A 20,331-nucleotide genomic window follows, 5' to 3' on the forward strand; every position below is an offset into this window, starting at 1 on the left:
TTTTTTTTTTAACCATTCTGTGTATGTTATAGTGTACTTTCAGACTTGTGGTCTGTTTTCACTACATCAAAGTGGCTGTTGTATGAAAGAGAGGAAATAGGCCCAGGATATTCTTTAGATCCAGTGGTACATCGAGAGTGTTAATTTTATTTTATTTTTTTAAGAGATGGGGTCATAGTCACCCAGGCTGATCTTGAACTCTTGGCCTCAAGAGATCCTCCCACCTCAGCCTCCTTAGCAGCTGAGACTACATGTGTTTGCCACTGCTTCTGGATAATTTGTTTTTTATGTTTTAGAGATGGGGTCTTTCTGTGTTGCCCAGGCTGGTCTCAAACTCCTGGCCTCAAGCCATTTTCTTGCCTCAGCCTTTTGTTAATTTGAATTTAAATTAAAATGAACTCCTATTAATTTGAATGCCATTATGACATTACCAGGTGAATTGTAGATAGTTACTTATATCCTTGATATTTCTTGTATTTGTTTTTATGTATTTAAAATGAATTTGTTTATGTTCTTTGATTATAACATTAATACATATTTTTCACAATCAATTAAAAAATAAATGTATAAGAGAAGAAAAGCCTATTGATAATCCCATCACAAATTGTGATGTATATTCATTGTTGGTATATAGCCATCTGTTTTTTCTCCCATCGAAGTACTAACCAGGCCCAACCCTACTTAGCTTCCGAGATCAGAGAAGATTTTTTATTTCCTCCTTGAAATGACAAAGAAAGAAAATGAACAAAGGAAGATGTTTCCTAGTGTTTTGATGAATCAGAGGATGGATGCTCTGAGACTGAGAGTGGCAGTAATAATGATGGTGAAATTGATTGTATAAGTAAGATCTCAGACTCTAAGACTTCAGATGATGATATCCTGGTTGAATTTTCTCAAACTCAATAATTGATGAATGAATGATATATTCCTAAGAACAAAAAGGAAATATGGCATCTGAAGTTAATCATTCTGTAGGAAGGCCTTCATCATCCATTATATTGTGAATAAACCTAGACCATCCCATTTGCTAAAAGGGCTAAAACATCTTTTATGATGTTTATATAATCAACATTCATTGATACAAAGAAGTCTGTTGCATTTAAATTCTTATTAAAAATTTTAATAGTTTTTCATTCTTCCTTTATATTTCCTTCTGTAAATTATTCACAACATCTCCTAAAATATATTTTAAAAATAATGGTCCATTAGACTCAGCTGGTACATGGTGATGGCTTGTCTCTTCGGTTTCTGAGGATTAATGTGTCTAATACTTTAGGTTAAGGATGTATGCTTCAAATAATTGGTGCCATTTATTCACTTACTGTTGCCAAATGCTGTTACTGGATTCTGGGATAGAGCATTAAACAAAGTTCTGACTCTCAGGAGCTTATTATGGTCCAATGGGAGGAGCCAAATAATAAATAGACAAACAATATTGCAAGGGGTTATAAGGCCTGTGAAGAAAAACTAAGCAGAGTAAGGAGAATAGAGAGTATTTATTGAAACAGAATGCTTAATAAATAACTTATTTATTGCAAAGTTACTTATGTAACAGAAATGAGATTAAAGAATTGAAATACTATAGTTATTTTCCTGTGGAAGACTTGTTTATAGTAATAGTGAATTGGTTTTTACTTTAATTTTAACTTATTTTTCTTCAGCTGGTTTTTAAAAATGGTTATGATAGATATGTTTTGGTGTTTCTGATAAAACTGCAAGGTAAATGTTTATAAATGAATAAATTGAGACACTTTAAAATATGTTCTTTTCTAGGGTTTTTTACATGGAATATTTGAACGTCTAAAACAATTTCTGGAATGCAGTAAGTACTTCCATTACAGTTGTTTTTACTGTAGAATCCTTATTAATAGCTTATTTAGCTAGGATTAATGAAGGATTAATAAGGGTTAATAAATCCTTATTCATTAATAGCTTGTGTTCTGCACTTGCAAATCTCCAGAAAGTGTTTTGCCCAACCCCTCTGGGTGAGTTCTTGATGGCTGGAGAGATCCTGTATATGGCTAAAATTAGTATCTTTATAATTAACTTTCTGAAGTTAAATTGTAAGCTTAGTTTTTTTTGTTCATATAGAATAGGCCCCCCTTATCCTCTAGGGATACCATCCAAGACCCCTAGTGGATGCCTCTGAAACCACAGATAGTACCCAGGCCTGTATATACTATGTTTTTTTGATTCGAGAACCAAGATAGCTACTCTAACAACCGGTAGCATACATAGTGTGGGTATGCAGGACAAAGGGGGAATTCATGTGTCAGGCTGCACTGAGCAAGACGGTGTGAGATTTCCTTAATGTACTCAGAATGGTGTGCAATTTAAAACTTATGAATTATTTCTGGAATTTTCCATTTAATATTTTCAGAGCATGGTTGACCCCAGGTAACTGAAACAATGGAAAGTGAGACCACAGATAAGGGGGAACTACTGTATCTATCTCATCCTGAGAGTAGAGGAAACCTTTTTTTAAAAATCTATTTTTTGTCCATTCCTTCTTCTGTATTTCTACTGTAGCTTTTGTTTTCCAGGCAGACAACTACAGCAGTCATATATTTAACAAATATTATGTGTAGATTATATGCCCAGTGCTGTTTAGACTTCTTGTAGACTGTATTTCTTTTAGTGTGTTTTACCTAGCAGTATGATATAAATTTTCTTAAGTGGCATTTTCATTTTATAAATCCCCTTATTCATTAACCTCTACTGGCTTACCTTTAGGATCCTTTGTAATCCACTACCACACACAAGAGAATTTAGCATTTACATTTGTGTTGTAGTACGGGCGATCTGTTTGTTACCCTCTTCTCTTTCACGTGATTGTAAACACCTTCGCTTAGGACATGCACATGTGCATGCATATATATATCATATGTCATATATATAGCTCATATATATATCATGTTATCTGGAGACTTCCTACCCTGAGAGGGTATCTTGGTCTACTCAATTTTAGGCAGTTGCTGATTGTTTTATGTCATTTTCAATTTAGTAAAAACATACCCAGGCACTGTCCTGGGTACTATGCATGCAAAGATGAATAAGACAGCTTATATCATGTAGTTCATTTTTCTAAAATGGTTATTTTTCTCTGGTCTTCCTGGTGGGGGTAGCAGAAGGAAGAATAGAATTACTTCCAGGAGAGGAGAATGAGATAAATGACCTAATGGAATATGAAGAGTATCATTAGAGAGCAAAGTAGTTGATGGGCTGATATACATTATTTTGAATGTACAGAAAAATTATGTCAGAAATTATTAGAAGAAATTTGTCAGAAGGTATATGAAAAATGATAATGACTATGTTACTCTTTGAGTTGTTTTTACACATTTTTGTTGCTTGAAAACATTTCAAATATGTTTGAGTTTTTAGAAATGTGATTTATGATCCATTGCTAAAATTGCTACCCTTTTACTTTAAAATGGGTTCAGTTCATACTTTAGGATTAATTTATGTGATGTGGCATCAAGGATTACTGTTATTAAGTGCACATCTTGGAGTTGCTTTTTAATAATGAATTCATAATACAAAATATGCAAGAATATAACTGGCAATTTTATTTTTGGTAAAGTTTTGGTGGTGTCTTGGTTGTGAATTTATAGAATATTATCAACTTATGCTAACATTTGAAATGTATTTTTAACAGGTAGAAATATAGGTACAGATAATATGTGTAGAGATAGACTGGAAAAGACCATCATTCTTTTTACTAAAGTGGTAAGTTTTCTTTTTATCTTAAGTATGTTTTCTCAAATATAATACGTTCAAATTTAGAATGGAAAATGATATTTTTGTAACCATACCTTTCACTTTAGTGAAAGGAAACTTATGTTCTCTTTATAGGAAAGCTAAAAAATTACTTTTGTGTGTACTTTAAAATTCATATAATGATTAAATTTATATACCATGTATCATAGTGTGCAGCTCACTTTAGTGTAAAAAACAAATCAAATATCAGAGAAGTTGATTTCTCTAAAGCTCATTATTAGACCCACTGGAGAAAGCAGAGATGAAGATAGCATTTCAGCTGGAGATAGATCACATGTAGTGGGCAGTATAATATTAGAAAGTCACTATATTCAGATTGACTATCAGATTATCATCATCAATATCAAACACCTATTGAAAGGAATTACATGGGTGCACTGTGCTAGGCAATGCATAAAATGTTTTTTTATAAAATTTAGGTTTTTTTTTTTTATTTTTTTTATTTTTATTTTTTTGAGACAGAGTCTCGCTCTGTTGCCCAGGCTAGCGTGCCGTGGTGTCAGCCTAACTCACAGCAACCTCCAACTCCTGGGCTCAAGCGATCCTCCTGCCTCAGCCTCCTGAGTAGCTGGGACTACAGGCATGTGCCACCACAACTGGCTAAAATTAAGTTTTACAAACCATTGATTTTTATGAAATTTTGGGCTTGGAGGATTGGGAAAAGCACAAAGAATTGGGGTGTAGCAATTAGGAAAACCTGGCTTGAGGCTGCTCGTACTAAAATGGGTACTTGAAGACAATTGGGACTATCTAAATCTGTAATCTGTTTTCCCTTTTTCTTTGAAGATTCAGTAATGGGGCTGGGATTGTCTGTCCCTGGGAGGGGAGAAAGGAGCAGAAAGGAGTTGTTTTTGTTTTTGTGTTTAGGTAGTTCTTACCTTTAGTTTCAGTTGCCATCATTTCTCATGTACCAAATAGCCTCAATAGCAAAAGCCCACCTAATCTTCCAAGATCCGGCATGAAATTGACTAAGATCCTTTCTGTCAAAAAAAAAAAAACACAAAGCAAGGTAAAACAGGATGATATAGTTAGTCAATGGGGCTGTGTGGGGTATATCACTGATACTTGCCTGCATCTCTGCTACCAACAGTCCCTGCTTAATATGTTATGTTAATTACATAAGTAAAATTTAAAAGGCATTTTTTAGAAGGCCTGATTTAGAAAAGACATTGATTATTGAGCAACTTGGTTTCCAGTTCTTTCTTTTAGTTCTTAGTCAAGGTAATGATATGGATAGATGGTATCTGTTATTTATTCATCTTTTCAGAAGAAGTTGGAAGAAATTTCTTTTTTTTTGTTTTTGAGACAGAGTCCTGCTCTGTCACCCTGGCTAGAGTGCCGTGGCGTCAGCCTAGCTCACAGCAACCTCAAACTCCTGGGGCTCAAGGAATCCTTCTGCCTCAGCCTCCCAAGTAGCTAGGACTACAGGCATGCGCCACCATGCCCGGCTAATTTTTTCTATATATTTTTAGTTGTCCAGCTAATTTCTTTCTATTTTTTAGTAGAGATGGGGTCTCGCTCTTGCTAAGGCTGGTTTTGAACTCCTGAGCTCAAACGATCCACCCACCTTGGCCTCCCAGAGTGCTAGGATTTACAGGCATGGGCCACTGCATCTGGCCAGAAGAAATTTCATTTATGAAATTCGTATTTATGATCTCTAAGACTTTATTAAGGCTTTTAAAATTGGAATATTTCAAACATGCCTCCAAATAGAATTGAATAACTTTTGAGTATCCATGAGATCATCACTCATCTTCAACGATTACCAACATGTGGTTGTGGTCAATCCTGTTCTATCTGTATGCCTTCTTCCCCTCCCACCATTGCTGGTTATTTTAAAGCAAATCCCAGTCATTATATAGTATTATTTGTAAATATATGAATATGTGTCTTTAAGCAGTAGGAGTTTTTTTTTAAATGTGATATGAACACAATGATCACATTAAAAAATAGTAGTGACTTTTTAAACATCATTTAAATATCTAGTCAGATTTTAGATTTTTCTGATTGTCTCATTAATTTTTTATAGTTGGTTTGTTCGAATTAGGATTCAAATGCTATTAGTTCCCTTTCCATCCTTTGTTTTTTTCCTTTGCTATTTATTTGTTGAGGTAACAGATTATTTCCTATAGAGTTTTTCATGTTTTAGATTTTATTGCTTATATCCTCTGTGTTATTTACATGTTCCTTTGTCCCCATGTGCTATTTGACATGTTCCATTGTCTCCGCACTCCTCCTCCTCCCATATTTCTTATAAATTTGTAGTTAGATTTAGAGGCTTGATCACATTCAAGCTTTTTTTTTGTGTAAGTAGGGTAGGGCTGTCAAGAATACTTTATAGGTGGTACTGTGTGTTTAATACCACATGACATGAGGAGGCACATGGTGACATGAGGAGGCACATGGTGACATGAGGAGGCACACGGTGTCTGGTTGTCTCTTTTTGCGTGGTAAGATTGATGAGTGAGCTATCAGGGTTCCTCAGCAGTTTTCCCCTATTGATTTTTTTTTTTTTTTTTTGCTGTTTCCTATATTTTATTTTTTATTTCAGCTTATTATGGGGGTACAAAAGTTCAGGTTATAAAAATTGCCCATGTCCCACCCATCCCCCCGAGTCAGAACTTCAAGAACTTCAAGCGTGTCCCCTATTGATTTTAACAGCCATTGATGAGTGCCTAGATCCATTATTTGATTATAGGTTTACGAAATGATGGCATTCTAATTTTATTATTCACTTTACATTTATTAGCTGAAATTCTTCTATAAAGGAGAAATCTCCCTCATCTACTATTTGATACATCAAAATACAGTTCATGCAGGAAAGGCAGGATAATTTTTTAATTCTTTCCTTTTATCTATTACTTTTTAAAGGCCTATCTTTTATATACTTAAACTTTTTATATCATATTTATTCATTGTTATCAAATTAAGTATGAAGTGGGTCTGTTTTGGTCCCTGTACTGGAAATCTGCATTATATGATGTAACCCAGGAAACATTATAGTACAACTATATGTATAGTAAAACTATACATGTGCTCCCCACCAAGGTTCAAAACTTGCTAAATGTTTATTAGTAAAGTTCTAATTGGAGCAATTCTATTCCAGTATGAATTTGGGGAATATACATTTTAATTTTTTTCTTTATAGCTGTTGGACTTCTTGGATCAGCATCCCTTTTCATTTACACCTCTAATTCAGAGATCACTGGAATTTTCTGTAAGCTATGTTTTTACGGAAATTGGTGAAGGCGTTACATTTGAACGATTCATTGTCCAGTGCATGAATCTTATTAAGATGATTGTCAAAAATTATGCTTATAAGCCATCCAAAAATTTTGAAGGTAATGCTTTACTGGTAGTTTTTTTTCTTTATTTTAATGTAAGTGTTAAGTAATTGGTACTTTTATGTATGTTTTTTGAAAGGTATTTAAAAAATAAACTGTTACTAGGACATGAAATAGTGATAAGGGTTACAGTCTTTAATATGTTTATACCAGCTACCAGCTTTTAAAAATTATATAGTGCATTTAGTAAGCTGTTTTTGTAGCATAATAAATTGGTTGAAGCTTAGGGACTTTAAGAATTAGATACTACAATAATCCCTGCAGCTCATGTTTCAGGCTATATTTATTTGAATAATTAAAAGCTTTCTCTGACTTTATATAAGTGGGGGTTGCTTCTAAACAGGTTAAGTTGTTTATTATTTGGAATTCATTCATATGCATGTGTGTCAAGATGAATGAAGAAGTCTCAGAGAGAGAGAAAGGCCTATGAGTTAGTCACCTCAATATGCTGTGATAATAGAGCATGGTAATGTACAAGCTGTGTGGTAAGATAGAGACAGAACTGGGGTGGGTATGTTATAAATAAATGAAAGAGATTTGTTTATAATAAAAATGAAGATTATACACAAGTGTATCTTTTTCTCTGAGAGTATATTTTTAATTTATTTAAACCATATAATCCAATTTAGGTAGAATGTTTGGCTGTTCAATTAATTTGGAGATTTTATTTTTCTAGATAGCAGCCCTGAAACTCTTGAAGCCCATAAGATTAAGATGGCATTCTTCACATATCCCACTTTGACAGAGATATGTAGAAGATTAGTCTCTCATTATTTTCTATTAACTGAAGAAGAACTGACAATGTGGGAAGAAGACCCAGAAGGCTTTAGTAAGGATTAATTTTTTAGTTTTAGCATGGCTTTCTCCTCCTTCTGTCAATTGATATCTATTTGAATGACAGGTATATTAATATTGTATTTTAATATAGCAATTTTGATTTGGAAATTTTGGATTTTCAAAATTAACTTATTCTCTACAACTAGCAGCTTGTTCTTACTAAAAAAAAAAAACCACAAAACAACAACAAAAAATTAACTTATTCTCTCTTTGTTATCCATTACAACAAAATGAGAAGCAGGAAATGAATGACTTGTTTAAATATGATGCAGAATTTTGTCCAGAAAGACACCTTTTTTAACTTTTAGATTCCCTTACAAATGTATCATGTAGTTTCAGATAACTGCCTGTCTCTATTACATCAGGTCAGTTTCTAGTTTGTGATTCATTCCATATTATTTTTTATTTGTAGAAATATTTGCCTCAGAAATTTGGAGGGTTTTTTAATTTTTTTTACAGATTTTTTCAATCTGTTTGGATTTTTAGTAATAGATAAATTAGTAGCATAATTCTCTTGAGATTCTTCCTATAGAAAATCAAAGAATCACATGTCTAGAAGTGTTTGTGAATTCTTTCGGCCGTGGTGGGACATAGGCTAGATTGTAGCCTGTTCTTACCCATTTGGCTGAATGTCCTTGTGTAGATATACGCATATGTTTCCTAATATTTTAAGAATGCCTTAAACTTTTTGGAAGATTTATCTTCCTCTTCTTTTTGTTATTTAGAAATAATTTTAGTTCATTTAGAAAATACAGCATTGCACTGCCCAGTGCATCCTTTTTTGCTTTTGCTTTTTCCTAGCTAAAATCTTATGTTTCAGTTTGCATTCTGTATGCAGTACATTTAATATTGTAACTTGAAGCATTGAGTCTTTAGAGTTTTAGAAGTCCTGAAGTATTTTACTTTAATAACAAATGCAGGAAATCTTTGAAAATTGTGACTAATCATTTTAACTTGTGAAAAATGATTACTGTATTGAAATGAAATGATTTTCAGGATTGTAGTGATATTGTATCAGGTGATATCAGATGCTCTGGAAGTGACAAGTACTCTGAGCTTTCCTGAATAATTTTTAATGAAAACAAGAATGCTTGTAGATGTAATAAGCAGTTGGTGATTGTGAGATACACAGGTGTGACCTCTAACGTATAGTAAAGAAATCTGAGTAAGGCCTATGTTCCTGATTTGATTTTAGTGTTATGTTTAAAACAATTCACAGAAATATTATACTGATGTTATCCAAATCTTTGTTTTTCAAACTGAGGTTTTGAAAACATCATTATTACATATTTTTAATTGCAGCAGTGGAAGAAACGGGAGGAGATTCTTGGAAATACAGTTTGAGGGTAAGTATTGAAAGAAAAATCAATAGGGGAAAGATTAATGCTTCTAAAGTTCTTAGTTGATAATGGCATTATTGAAGATTTCAAAACATTAAGTCAGGCAGATAGGAAACTGTTTATAATTGTAAGAAACTTTATATTTGAGAGGAAAGTACTTAATTAAATTATGAATTTTGATCTGAAATTTCCTTTTGTTAACTTGAGGATTTGCAAACTTAATTTTTCTTCATTTTTTAGTTGAATTGCTTAGGGAATAATTGTCAATGCACAGATGGAAAATGTTTGTGAAAGTAAAAGCTTCCACTTTTTGACTGGAATGTTTTTTTTCCCCTTCTTAAGTATTTCATTAATAAAGCTTCTTTTGATATGTTATTTCTCTTACCATCTAGTGTGAATCTCAGAGACCAGCCCATTGCTCTCAGTTACAGGATGCTTTTAAAACATGTTTATTAATATGGCAAACGTTTCACCTTTAAGGAAGATTTACCAAATGTGGTCTTTGAGCTGTTCTTTTTGTTAAGACTTGTGTTTACATAATTTATGTTATTGCCATTGGTTCTCTAAAAATGTATCTTAATGATTTTACATTCCATAAGCTTATAGTTGTAAACCAGATAAATTATTGGTGATTTTAAAACTTGAAAAAATTTCATTCCTTTAATTTTTAAAACTTTCTTTTACGGAGGTCAAACATATTAAAAAATAGAGAAAATAATATCATTAGCTCATCATGATAGTCCAGTTTATCACTTATCAAATCATGGCTAGTCTAGTTTCATATAAGTATGTCACCCCTTTAGCTGACATTATTTTGAAGCAAATATCTGGGATGACATATCATCTGTACATATTTCTGTATGTATATCTGTAAGTTTCTTTTTAAAACATAACACACAATATCTTAATTTAATTATTACTTTATATTATGAATCATTTAGGGATTCAATACTTTTAAGAACCAAAGCAAATCATTTTTTTATGTAGCAAATGCTGATATCTGTTAGTGTTCACGTTTGTTAAGAGAAATAGTACTTTATATGGTAAATTGAATTCATGAATTGCTGTTGTTGCCTATTATACCATTGCTAAGAAAATATGTAATTTTTAACATATTAAATCTTGGGCAGTTATTTATAGGATTGAACTATGACTATGGCCACAGAATGTTCTTTTAAATTTAAAGTATACTTAACTTAAAAATACAGACTGTTTGCTGTCTGTGGTTATAAGTTTTTGAATGCATAATGCCAAATGATTGAAATAAGGAAATAAACTTTCTATATGTTATGAATTAAGTTACTATAACTTGATTTTCCTTTCCATTATATTTGTTATAGAAAACCGTAATCTTTTTTAAAAGTAAAAATTGGAAATAGTTTCAAAGCTTTAGGATTTTAAGAATGAATATTCTTTGCTTTATTGTAGAATTAGTAGATACAGATAGCATTGTTTGAAATTTGTCTCTTTTCTCCTTCCAGCCGTGCACTGAAGTCCTTTTTATAGATATATTCCATGAATATAATCAGACTCTTACTCCTGTACTTCTAGAAATGATGCAGACACTTCAGGGTAGGACATATTTTGTGATACTTTGATTTATTGATTTAATAAATCAGTTAAAATACTCTGAGTGCCTACTATATAAAATGCTCTATTTCCTAGGCAGAGTGTATTCTTTCCTGAAGGGGTAGCATTTGAGATAGATCTTGAGTTACAGTTTGAAAGATAGTTAAATTCTGCTGTCATAAACATAATAGTAGCACAAGCAAAACAGCAGTCATATTGCTTGGGGAAACTGTCTAGAGCATGTTGTGAGAAGTAGTGAGAAATGGTGAAAACTGTGTTAGCCTTTGTTAGAATGGTGGCAGTGGGAATGGAAAGAAGGTGATGGATTTAAGGGAAAATGATGAAGTAAATTTTTGGTACTTGATCGCGGTGCTTTGTACATGAGTAATTACAATTCAATTGATTGAATGTGCTGGGCAAGGGAAAGTGATCAAAGATGATCCTGAACTTTTGAGTCTTAAGGACAATGAAACAGTTATCTCATTAGTACTGGTTGGAGATAGAGATATACTTTTGGAGTGCAGGTATATAAGGAGCCTTGGGAGAAGTAAAGTCTTTCAAAGACAGACCTGAGATTTTCACCTATAGGGAAATGAGGAGGTGAAAGGTCCTACAAAAAAGCCAGGTAAGAAACTATCCAAGAAGTATGAAGAAAGATATGGGGTTGTATTCTGGAGAAAAGCATGTCAGAAGTGTCAAATGCTTGTAAGAGGCAAAAGGCAATGGATTTTCCAAGAGAATTGATTATCCTGTTGGTTGCCACAGGAATCAATTGTAAGGGATCAAGAATTGAGTAGGTGGTGATATAAGGTAATGAGAGAATTTCCTATAGGGAAGGAGATTCCTGATCTTGTTTGTAGTAAGAGAGTTACTCACCCTTTAGGCTTTTATACTCTCAAAGCCTAATAGAGTATTTCTGTTTAAATTATAAGCCAAGGGAAATATGTAAAATCATTATGTTAATTTTTAAAGATAATTTGAGCATTGTTGTATTTCAAATGAATTGATCTGCATTGTACAATTAGTTAGTAATTTCTTTCTTTTTCTTTTTCGTTTTACATTCCTATGAGCTAGGGCAAGTTACTGATTTTTCAGTGCAGGATTACAGGTTCCTAAATTTGTAATATGCTGTTTACATTGCTTTGTTTTTTTGATTTTTGAACATTATTTCTGTTTTCTCCTACACAGCCTATTTAGTGTTTACTTTTTTTTTTTTTTTTTTGAGACAGAGTCTCGCTCTATTGCTCGGGTTGGAGTGAGTGCCATGGTGTCAGCCTAGCTCACAGCAACTTCAAACTCCTGGGCTTAAGCAATCCTACTGCCTCAGCCTCCCGAGTAGCTGGGACTACAGGCATGCGCCACCATGCCCGGCTAATTTTTTCTATATATATTTTTAGTTGGCCAGATCATCTCTATTTTTTAGTAGAGACGGGGTCTCACTCTTGCTCAGGCTGGTCTTGAACTCTTGACCTCGAGTGATCCACCCGCCTCGGCCTCCCAGAGTGCTAGGATTACAGGCGTGAGCCACTGCTCCCGGCCTACTGTTTACTTTTTAATTTTTGTATTTTTTAATTTTTTCTTAACCTCCAAACGTTCATTTACTTATTTTAGACTATTGTAGGAAAAGATAGGCGTTTAGGTTGCACTTTGATAGGGTACTGTCTGCTAGTAAGGTTTTCAGTGATTTCCAAGCTTAATTTTCTTTCTAGCTCTGGAGCAATTTGTTTATTTAGGGCTGTACTTAATTCTAGCTTATTGGAACAGTGAGCTTAAGAATTCTTATTTATACTTCTCTATAAAGGTCACAGAAAAAAACAAAGAATTCAGCAGAAATATGCTTTGATAAACTTATTAGAAATTGTTCTACTCTAAAGAAATATATTAATACTTATTAAGTAAATTGTGTTTTCCATGTTAACCATGGTATCTTCTTTCTTGAATAGTAGTAGCATAGAAACTCCCAACATTTTATCCTAACGTTTCCATGTTTCATAGTGGCTGTCACCTTTCTGTTTGCACTTTTCATTTTACTGTCATTCTTTTTATCTAGTGTACTGTCATAACCAGGTTTATTTTTTCTGCTTAGAGCTTCTTTTGTGAACTGCTTATTCTTGTTCTTTGCTTTTTTTCTTGTTGTGGGATTCATCTTTTATTCTTTCTTTTAAGAATTTTCACTGATAATAGGGGTATAAAACAATAGTTAGCAATTTGTGATATATATTTTTCTAGAATATTGCTTGTCATAACATTTTCCAAATATTTTATAATACGTTTGTAGTATTGTTTATGACTTTAAATATTGTACCTGTGTTTTGTAATGGTGATGATAATAAAACTTAGACTTTCCCTTTCTGTCTATGCATATTTCATATAATGAAGCATGTACTTAACTGAATTGGGAAACTAATAAATTGTATTTAAATGAAATTGTATTTTTTAAAAAACTAGTTTTATTTATTTTTACTGATACTTATTTTTTAGGGCCCACAAATGTGGAAGATATGAATGCACTATTAATTAAAGATGCTGGTATGTTAAACTTAAACTTAGTTGGTGTGCCTAGGGAAAGACTTCTAAAGAAGTGTAATGTGAGGACACAAGGATAAGTAGAAATTAGCTGTGTGGGGGGAGGGGAGAGGTGTTGGGTGGGAAGAGGGTTCCAGGGGATGGAATAGTATATTCAAAGACTTGAAAGTAAGAAAAGTAAGCACACTTAGAGTTTGCATAGTGACTATTTTGGTTTAACTAGAACATAGAGGTTAAGGGTTTATGGTGAGAGATGAGACTAGAGATAAGCAGGGACCAGATTATAAAATATTGCATCTGCTTAGAAGCAGATGTTATTTTATAATTTTAATAATTTGACTTAAATATTTCAGAATAAATTTTATTTTCTGTTTGAAAGTACTAAGGAATATTTAGGAAAAACATGGAATGAAGTAACTTAGTGTTTCAATGTAGTCCCTTCGATTTCGTTTCTTACATATATTATGGCCCAGTATCTGAAACCTTTAATTTTTTTCTTAAATTTTCTTCTTAGTGTATAATGCTGTTGGATTAGCTGCTTATGAACTGTTTGACAGCGTTGATTTTGATCAGTGGTTTAAAAACCAGCTTCTTCCAGAATTACAAGTCATTCACAATAGGCAAGTATAAAATTTTATGTTTATTTTACACTTATTTTACCTTATTGATTTTTCTAATGAATTGAAGAAGGCATTAAAATTGCTTATAATTTTAAAAACATTGTAATATGACTTAGTAGGTAATGTCTAGTGCAGAAAGGAGTAAGACTTGTGAATTTTATAATTGAAATATAAACAAAACATTTGGCTATTACATTACTTTATTTCAAATGTGAATTGTGACATCCAGGAAGTATTTGACTTCATATAAGATATTTTACAGGAGACAGGAAGTAGGACTTTATGCAAAGATGAGGGAAGATGGAGGTCTGTGAGTTTAGAAAGACATTATGCACAAAAAGAAGACAATTGGGCACTTAGCAGGGGCTATGCCCAGTGTCAGAAGTAGCCTAACCAAAGTAATAGTCCATGAAAGGTGACTGTCTTGGAATCAAAGGGTGGGGAACCTGCAGCCTTGGGGCACATCTGGCCTTCTGGACCCTTGAATGTGGCCTTTGGACCAAATCCAAATTTCACAGAACAAATCTTTTCATTAAAAGGTGTATAGCAGAGAAAGATGAAGCTTTTCTTGCCTCCTTTGGTGCTTAAAAATGAAAAATCTTGAAATGAGAAGGCCATAGGTTCCCTACCCATATGAGATAGCAAAAAGCATTTGAATACACTTTAGGTTCTTACTGAGGTGCCTAATTCAGTAGTACAGATTCATATTATAAACATTTAGAGCCACAGAACTGTAGACCTGGAGATGCTTTAAAAGTTATTTTAACCAGTAAGTAGCTATCTATCTCTTCAGTTATTCAGTAAACAAATATTTTCAACACTTGGGATTTGCAATGTTCTATAGAGCCAGTAGTGAATGAATAGACTCTACCTCTGCCCTAGGGAGCTAGTGAGCCTTTGATGGAGAGAAAGCTTTTCACTGGGGAGACAAATGTGCAGTTTAATTGTCCTTAAACCCTAGAGGCTATTTAGTTTAAGACCTTCATTGTCTGTTATGGAAGCTCCCTATATATGGCTATGGAGCACTTGAAATGTGCTTAGTGCAATTGAGGAATTGACTTTTCAACTTTAATTAATTTAAATTGAAAAACTGAAGCCATGTATAATATGTATTGATTACAAGTTGAAATGATAGTATCTTGGATATATTGAAAGAAAAATTTTATTAAAATCTCAACTGTTTCTTTTTACATATTTTAGTGTGAGTACTAAGGAATTTAAAATTACATATTTGGCTTGCATTATATTTCTACTGGACAGAGCTGGTCTAGTCTAGTCCTTCTCAAATTTTAATGTGCATATGAATCACCAGTAATCTTGTTAAAACTTAGGTTCTGATTAGGTTTGGGTCAAATCACCCACCCCTGTCTTACTCCCAGAATAATGAATGGTGCCGCTAGTCCAGGCACCACACTTTGAGGAACAAACTGACCTATAATTTTAACTCTGCTTGGAAATGCCTATGACCTTGGAATTTGACCTTTCTGAGCTTCATTCTCTTTTATCTGGAACAGAGAGTCAAATGTAATCCTCAAGTTCGCAATCCAAAAATTGAAGGGTCTGTGGTTCCTTTACTTCACTCTACAAAAGTCTTGTTACTTCTGCCACTGTGACTTGGTTTTAACAGTTCTTATCCCTTGAAATGGCACTGTTTTCACTCTTTTGCCCAAATACTGTTTACCTTAAAAGCCTGTTTAAATTCCATCTGGCTGCCCACTCTTCTCTTTCTTTTCTGAAACCCTAGTATACTACTTTACATTTTTAATTCTTTTAGGTGTGTTATAAACTTTTGGGAGGCAGAGAATACTTACATTGTTTTATAACTTTAATGAGCAATTTTTTTTTAATGTGTTTGATCAGCCATCTTCTGAGGTTATAGTTTTCTGAAAAAACATGGTATATTTATTAGCTTGTTCCATTTATACCCAGAAATTAATATTTATCATCTTACCACTGAAATGATTGCTCTCCACCCCAAGACAGGATCTCTCTGTCAGCCAGGCTGGAGCATAGTGGCATGATCATAGCTCACTGCAACCTCAAACTCCTGGGCTCAAGTGATCCTTTTGCCTTAGCCAAGTAGCTAGGACTATAGGCACATACCACCACACCTGGTTAAATTGTTTTTAAAAAATTTTCTGTGAAGTTAGGGTCTCACTGTGTTGCCCAGGCTGTTCTCCAACTCCTGTCCTCAAACTATCCCCCCACCTCAGCCTCCCAAAGTGCTAAGATTACCCGTCTGGCCTAAAATTTATATAATATCAAGATACTTCGTAAGTACAATACTTGGACACAAATATTTTGAACTTAATGATTTTTCTCCTTGCCTAAAGAGTCTTCATTTCCTTTAGCAAAGATGATCACAGAGAAAGAAATTTATTTATATGTTACTGCAAATGTTTTAGAACTTTTAAAATATAAGTCATTATTTTTGTAATTTGAGTTACATTCTGTAATTGGGTGCCTCTTACAAAATTAGAGAGCTTAGCTGAAATCAATAAATTTATATGAATTTTTAAATTTGTTCTGAAAATCTTATGGTATTAACAAAATTGGAGTAGGAAAGTGAATACAGGAGCTTCTTTATTATTAAGTTTTTAGGACTTTCCCAGCTTTAGGATTTGGAACATTAGCACTATTTTTAGTTCCTGGAGAAACAAAAGTGGACTTGGTTTTTAGGTACCTATCTATGTTAGAGTTCTTTAATGTGAAAGAATCAAGGTTACAGCATACCTGTTTAAGAATTCATTTATTTAGATTGGATCTTTATTGTTAGTATTGCATACCATGGTATATTTAGAAGAAGCTTTTAAGGTCTTTATAAAAAATGCAGATTGCATTTCTTACTATATTTTAGATTTAAGTAATGAAATATACTAAATGAAATAGACCTCTTAAAATATTTAACATTCTAATTTCATGATTTTTTCTTATCTTAGGTATAAGCCACTGCGACGCAGGGTGATTTGGCTCATTGGTCAGTGGATTTCTGTGAAATTCAAGTCTGACTTAAGACCCATGCTATATGAGGCAATCTGTAACTTGCTTCAAGATCAAGATTTAGTGGTATGCTTCTTAATGTCTTAAAAGAGTTATTTTTAAAGTTTAATCTATGCTAAACTTCAAGTTCACAAACAGTTTATATTTTTATTTAGAATGTTTATGGCCTTTTACTGCAGTAGTTATTTGTTGGTGAGCAGTTTGATTTAAGGGTAGAAAGTCCTTTGATTATTGTTTGCCCTCCCTATTTGTAGCCCTTGAAAAAAAATCAAACTCTACTAGTCCAAATGATTTATAATTTCTTAGTAAGAAAAAAAAAGCAGTTTTTTTTTAAAGATCTCTTAATATTACATATTCATTTTCTTATTCAGGATAGACTTTGTCTTTGAGATAGCATCATAATCTGTTGCACCCTTTTGGTTATTTCTGCCTTATTTTTTAAAATTATTTTAAGTATTTGGAATTATTGTTTCTTTTAGGAATTTTACTTTATTTTTGGTGTTCACATAATATTCTTTATTTTGTGTTACTGAAAATTTGATAGTGGCTTCTTTGTTGCTTTTTTTTCCACTTCAAAACAGTAGGTTTGCTGCTTTATTATATAAGTTAATTACTTATAGGCCTATGATTTTGAGAAGTTTAAAATTGTAAAAATGTATAGAATTGTTTTCTTCTCCCCCCCCCCCACTGGTGCTTTATTGTATGACTGAGTGAATATATTAGTGACTTAAAATACACTTTCTTTTTCTTGGACTTAACTTTGACTCCAGCATAGTGTTTTAAGAGGTGAATCCAGTTGTCTTTTCCTGACTTCCAAATTGTTGTAGGTAAAATTAAGTGATCCCTGCCATCTACCTCCTTCACTGAATTGTGCTAAGGTCTCATCTACTCATTTCTCAGTGTCCTCCCTCCTTTCTTTTTGTAGTTTGAACCCATCTGATTTCCCTGCTTTTCAGCAAACACTTGGACTACACTTTTTTCTTTTTTTACACATGCCATAATAAATTACTTGTAGTGTTCACTGAAGTAAAAATATAATTAGAAAGTAAATTTGTTGTAGAAACATATCTACTTTGTGTACATACTTGAGAATTTATTCTAAATATTATTCTATAATTATTAAATACTATTAATATAAGCATGAGAAGTCACAAGGGAACACTATTTTACTATTTTTAAATTTTTAGAAATTGATTAATATAACCTAGCTGCTTCTAAAATTACTATTTTCTGAGATCAATCTACTTTTGTTATAGCTTTAGAATAAAACATAAGATTTAAATTTTTTATTTTCCTAGTAGGAAATATTATTTGCTCTTCTGTCAGAGTTACCAGAGAGTATATTAAAGATTTATCAATATATTATGAAAGGATTAAATTTCAGTTAGGTTTTCTTTGGGAAATAGAGAAATTTCTTGAGTCTTATACTCTTTTTATAATAAGTCTATTAGAGAAGAAGAGAAAAATGTGTTATTTTGCCTAGGCTTTTAAAAGCAGAACATTATTCCTATCAGGTATCAACAAGTGTTATTGGACAGAGAGTGTTTCGTGGCCAGATAAGTTTGGAAAACTCTGGGCTGAATATTCAAATAGGCCTCTTTACTATAGGAATGGTGAGAATCTTAAAAATATACAATTGTATTGTGACTATTCAAGATGACTAATACATTAATATCTATGTAGTACGCTTTGAAAAAATGCCATTTTTGGTTCAGCTTTTTCCCTTTTCCTTTACATCTTTTGGTAGCTAGGTCTCATATTGACATCTTTTGCGTTTGTTTTATCATGTCACCGATATTTTGTAATAAATTTTTAAGAAGACAGTGTTTAGTAAGGTACCAAGTTAATGTTGCAGACTTTGGCCTTTTAAAAAAGTATATTTAAAATCAATAATATATAAGTTATACTGTTTTAATTTCAACCTTTGAGAAATCCTGGCTAATGAAATGTAGGAAGATACTTTTTACATACATAAATACACATACAACAGTGTATAAACAGATTTGACATGTATGTGTGTATATATGTATAAACATGCATTTTTATTTGTAGACCTACACATGTACATACACATAGTGTATGTACATGTGTATATCACACTAAGTAAGTTGATAAAAACTGAAGAAAAGTTACAAGTATTGCAAATAAACCACTATTTGCATTGTTTCCCCAGATCAAACAGTAATATTAAACTGTCACACAACTATCAGAGGTAGAGAGACATACTCTTCCCAGTGGCCTTTGATATTATATTTATGGAGTCCTATACTAACTGGAAAAGTTGCTTCCTTCAGTTGCTATACTGTTTCCACTGTGTCTTAAGCATGTAGATCCGGATGAGTCTGAATCCTCTCTGACTTTCAGAGTCTGCATTCTCTTGCTTGGGTGCTGCTGTTATGGAGTTGGGATAGATTTCATATTGAGCAACTGCAGTTGTCCACATGGTTTCCTTTTGTTGTTATAAGGAAGACTGGCTATCACAGAGTAGAAATAGTTTTTAATTTTTAACTCTTTAAAAGTTAAGAATTTTGTCAAGGAAAGAGAAAGATGCAGAGACTAACATAATAAGCACTTTTGTGCTCATCACCCAGTTTTCCACATTTTTATTTTAAGATTTTTCCATATATATATTTCAAATATTTTATTTAAGAAATCAAACATTACAAATTCAGTTTGGATCCCTCTACATCTTTCCTGTCTCATTCTGTTGAATATGTTAAGCAGAGAGGTTTTTAATTTAATACAGTCAGATTAAATTTTTTAATACTTTTTGTTTCTGTTTTAAGAAATTCTCTTCATCTTTCATTCTTCATTCTATCTGGAATTTATTTTTGAATATGATGTGAAGTAAACTTCCATGTTTTATTTTTTATAAGGATACAATGATTTATTGAATAATACATAATTTTCTTAGTGGTTTCTAAGGCTGTCTCTGTCATATACCAAGTTTACATAAAGGTGTGTGTTGCCCCCTCGTAACATATTATAGCAGATACAGTGCCTATGGCAAGTTTCAGGTTTGAGAACACTATTTCCATGTTGTAAACTAGAATTACTAAATTTTAGCGGAGAGGAACCTTCTTTTCCCAGGGCTACAGATGATTCTGTAATCAGAATACTTTGTTTATATACTAGGCTTCTTTAGGTTTTAAGGGTTCTGCACTAATTATATAGGTTTTAAGGGTTCTGCACTAATTATATCTTCAAATTTCAGAAATTTAAAATAAGTTTTACAACCTTCAGTAAAACATAAAGTAAGCTACTAGAAAATTAACATTAGTATGATCATTCACTTTTGTGAGAGCCTATGTAAGA

At 32.6% G+C, this 20,331-nt stretch overlaps 1 protein-coding gene across 4 annotated transcripts in view; it reads left to right on the forward strand.

Annotated features, from left to right (window-relative positions):
- The window catches only part of IPO11 (importin 11), a 159,146-nt gene that overhangs the window by 34,703 nt on the left and 104,112 nt on the right, over positions 1–20,331 (forward strand). For all 4 annotated transcript variants that reach the window (XM_045566227.1, XM_045566229.1, XM_045566230.1 and 1 more), the window contains exons 9-17: positions 1,774–1,822; positions 3,659–3,729; positions 6,929–7,121; positions 7,801–7,953; positions 9,264–9,307; positions 10,783–10,873; positions 13,352–13,399; positions 13,911–14,016; positions 16,956–17,082. In XM_045566227.1, the coding sequence (XP_045422183.1) occupies positions 1,774–1,822; positions 3,659–3,729; positions 6,929–7,121; positions 7,801–7,953; positions 9,264–9,307; positions 10,783–10,873; positions 13,352–13,399; positions 13,911–14,016; positions 16,956–17,082 (882 nt within the window). The remainder of the gene's footprint in view (positions 1–1,773; positions 1,823–3,658; positions 3,730–6,928; positions 7,122–7,800; positions 7,954–9,263; positions 9,308–10,782; positions 10,874–13,351; positions 13,400–13,910; positions 14,017–16,955; positions 17,083–20,331) is intronic.

This window comes from Lemur catta, chromosome 12 (assembly GCF_020740605.2).
Source record: "Lemur catta isolate mLemCat1 chromosome 12, mLemCat1.pri, whole genome shotgun sequence".
Classification (NCBI taxonomy): Eukaryota; Metazoa; Chordata; class Mammalia; order Primates; family Lemuridae; genus Lemur; species Lemur catta.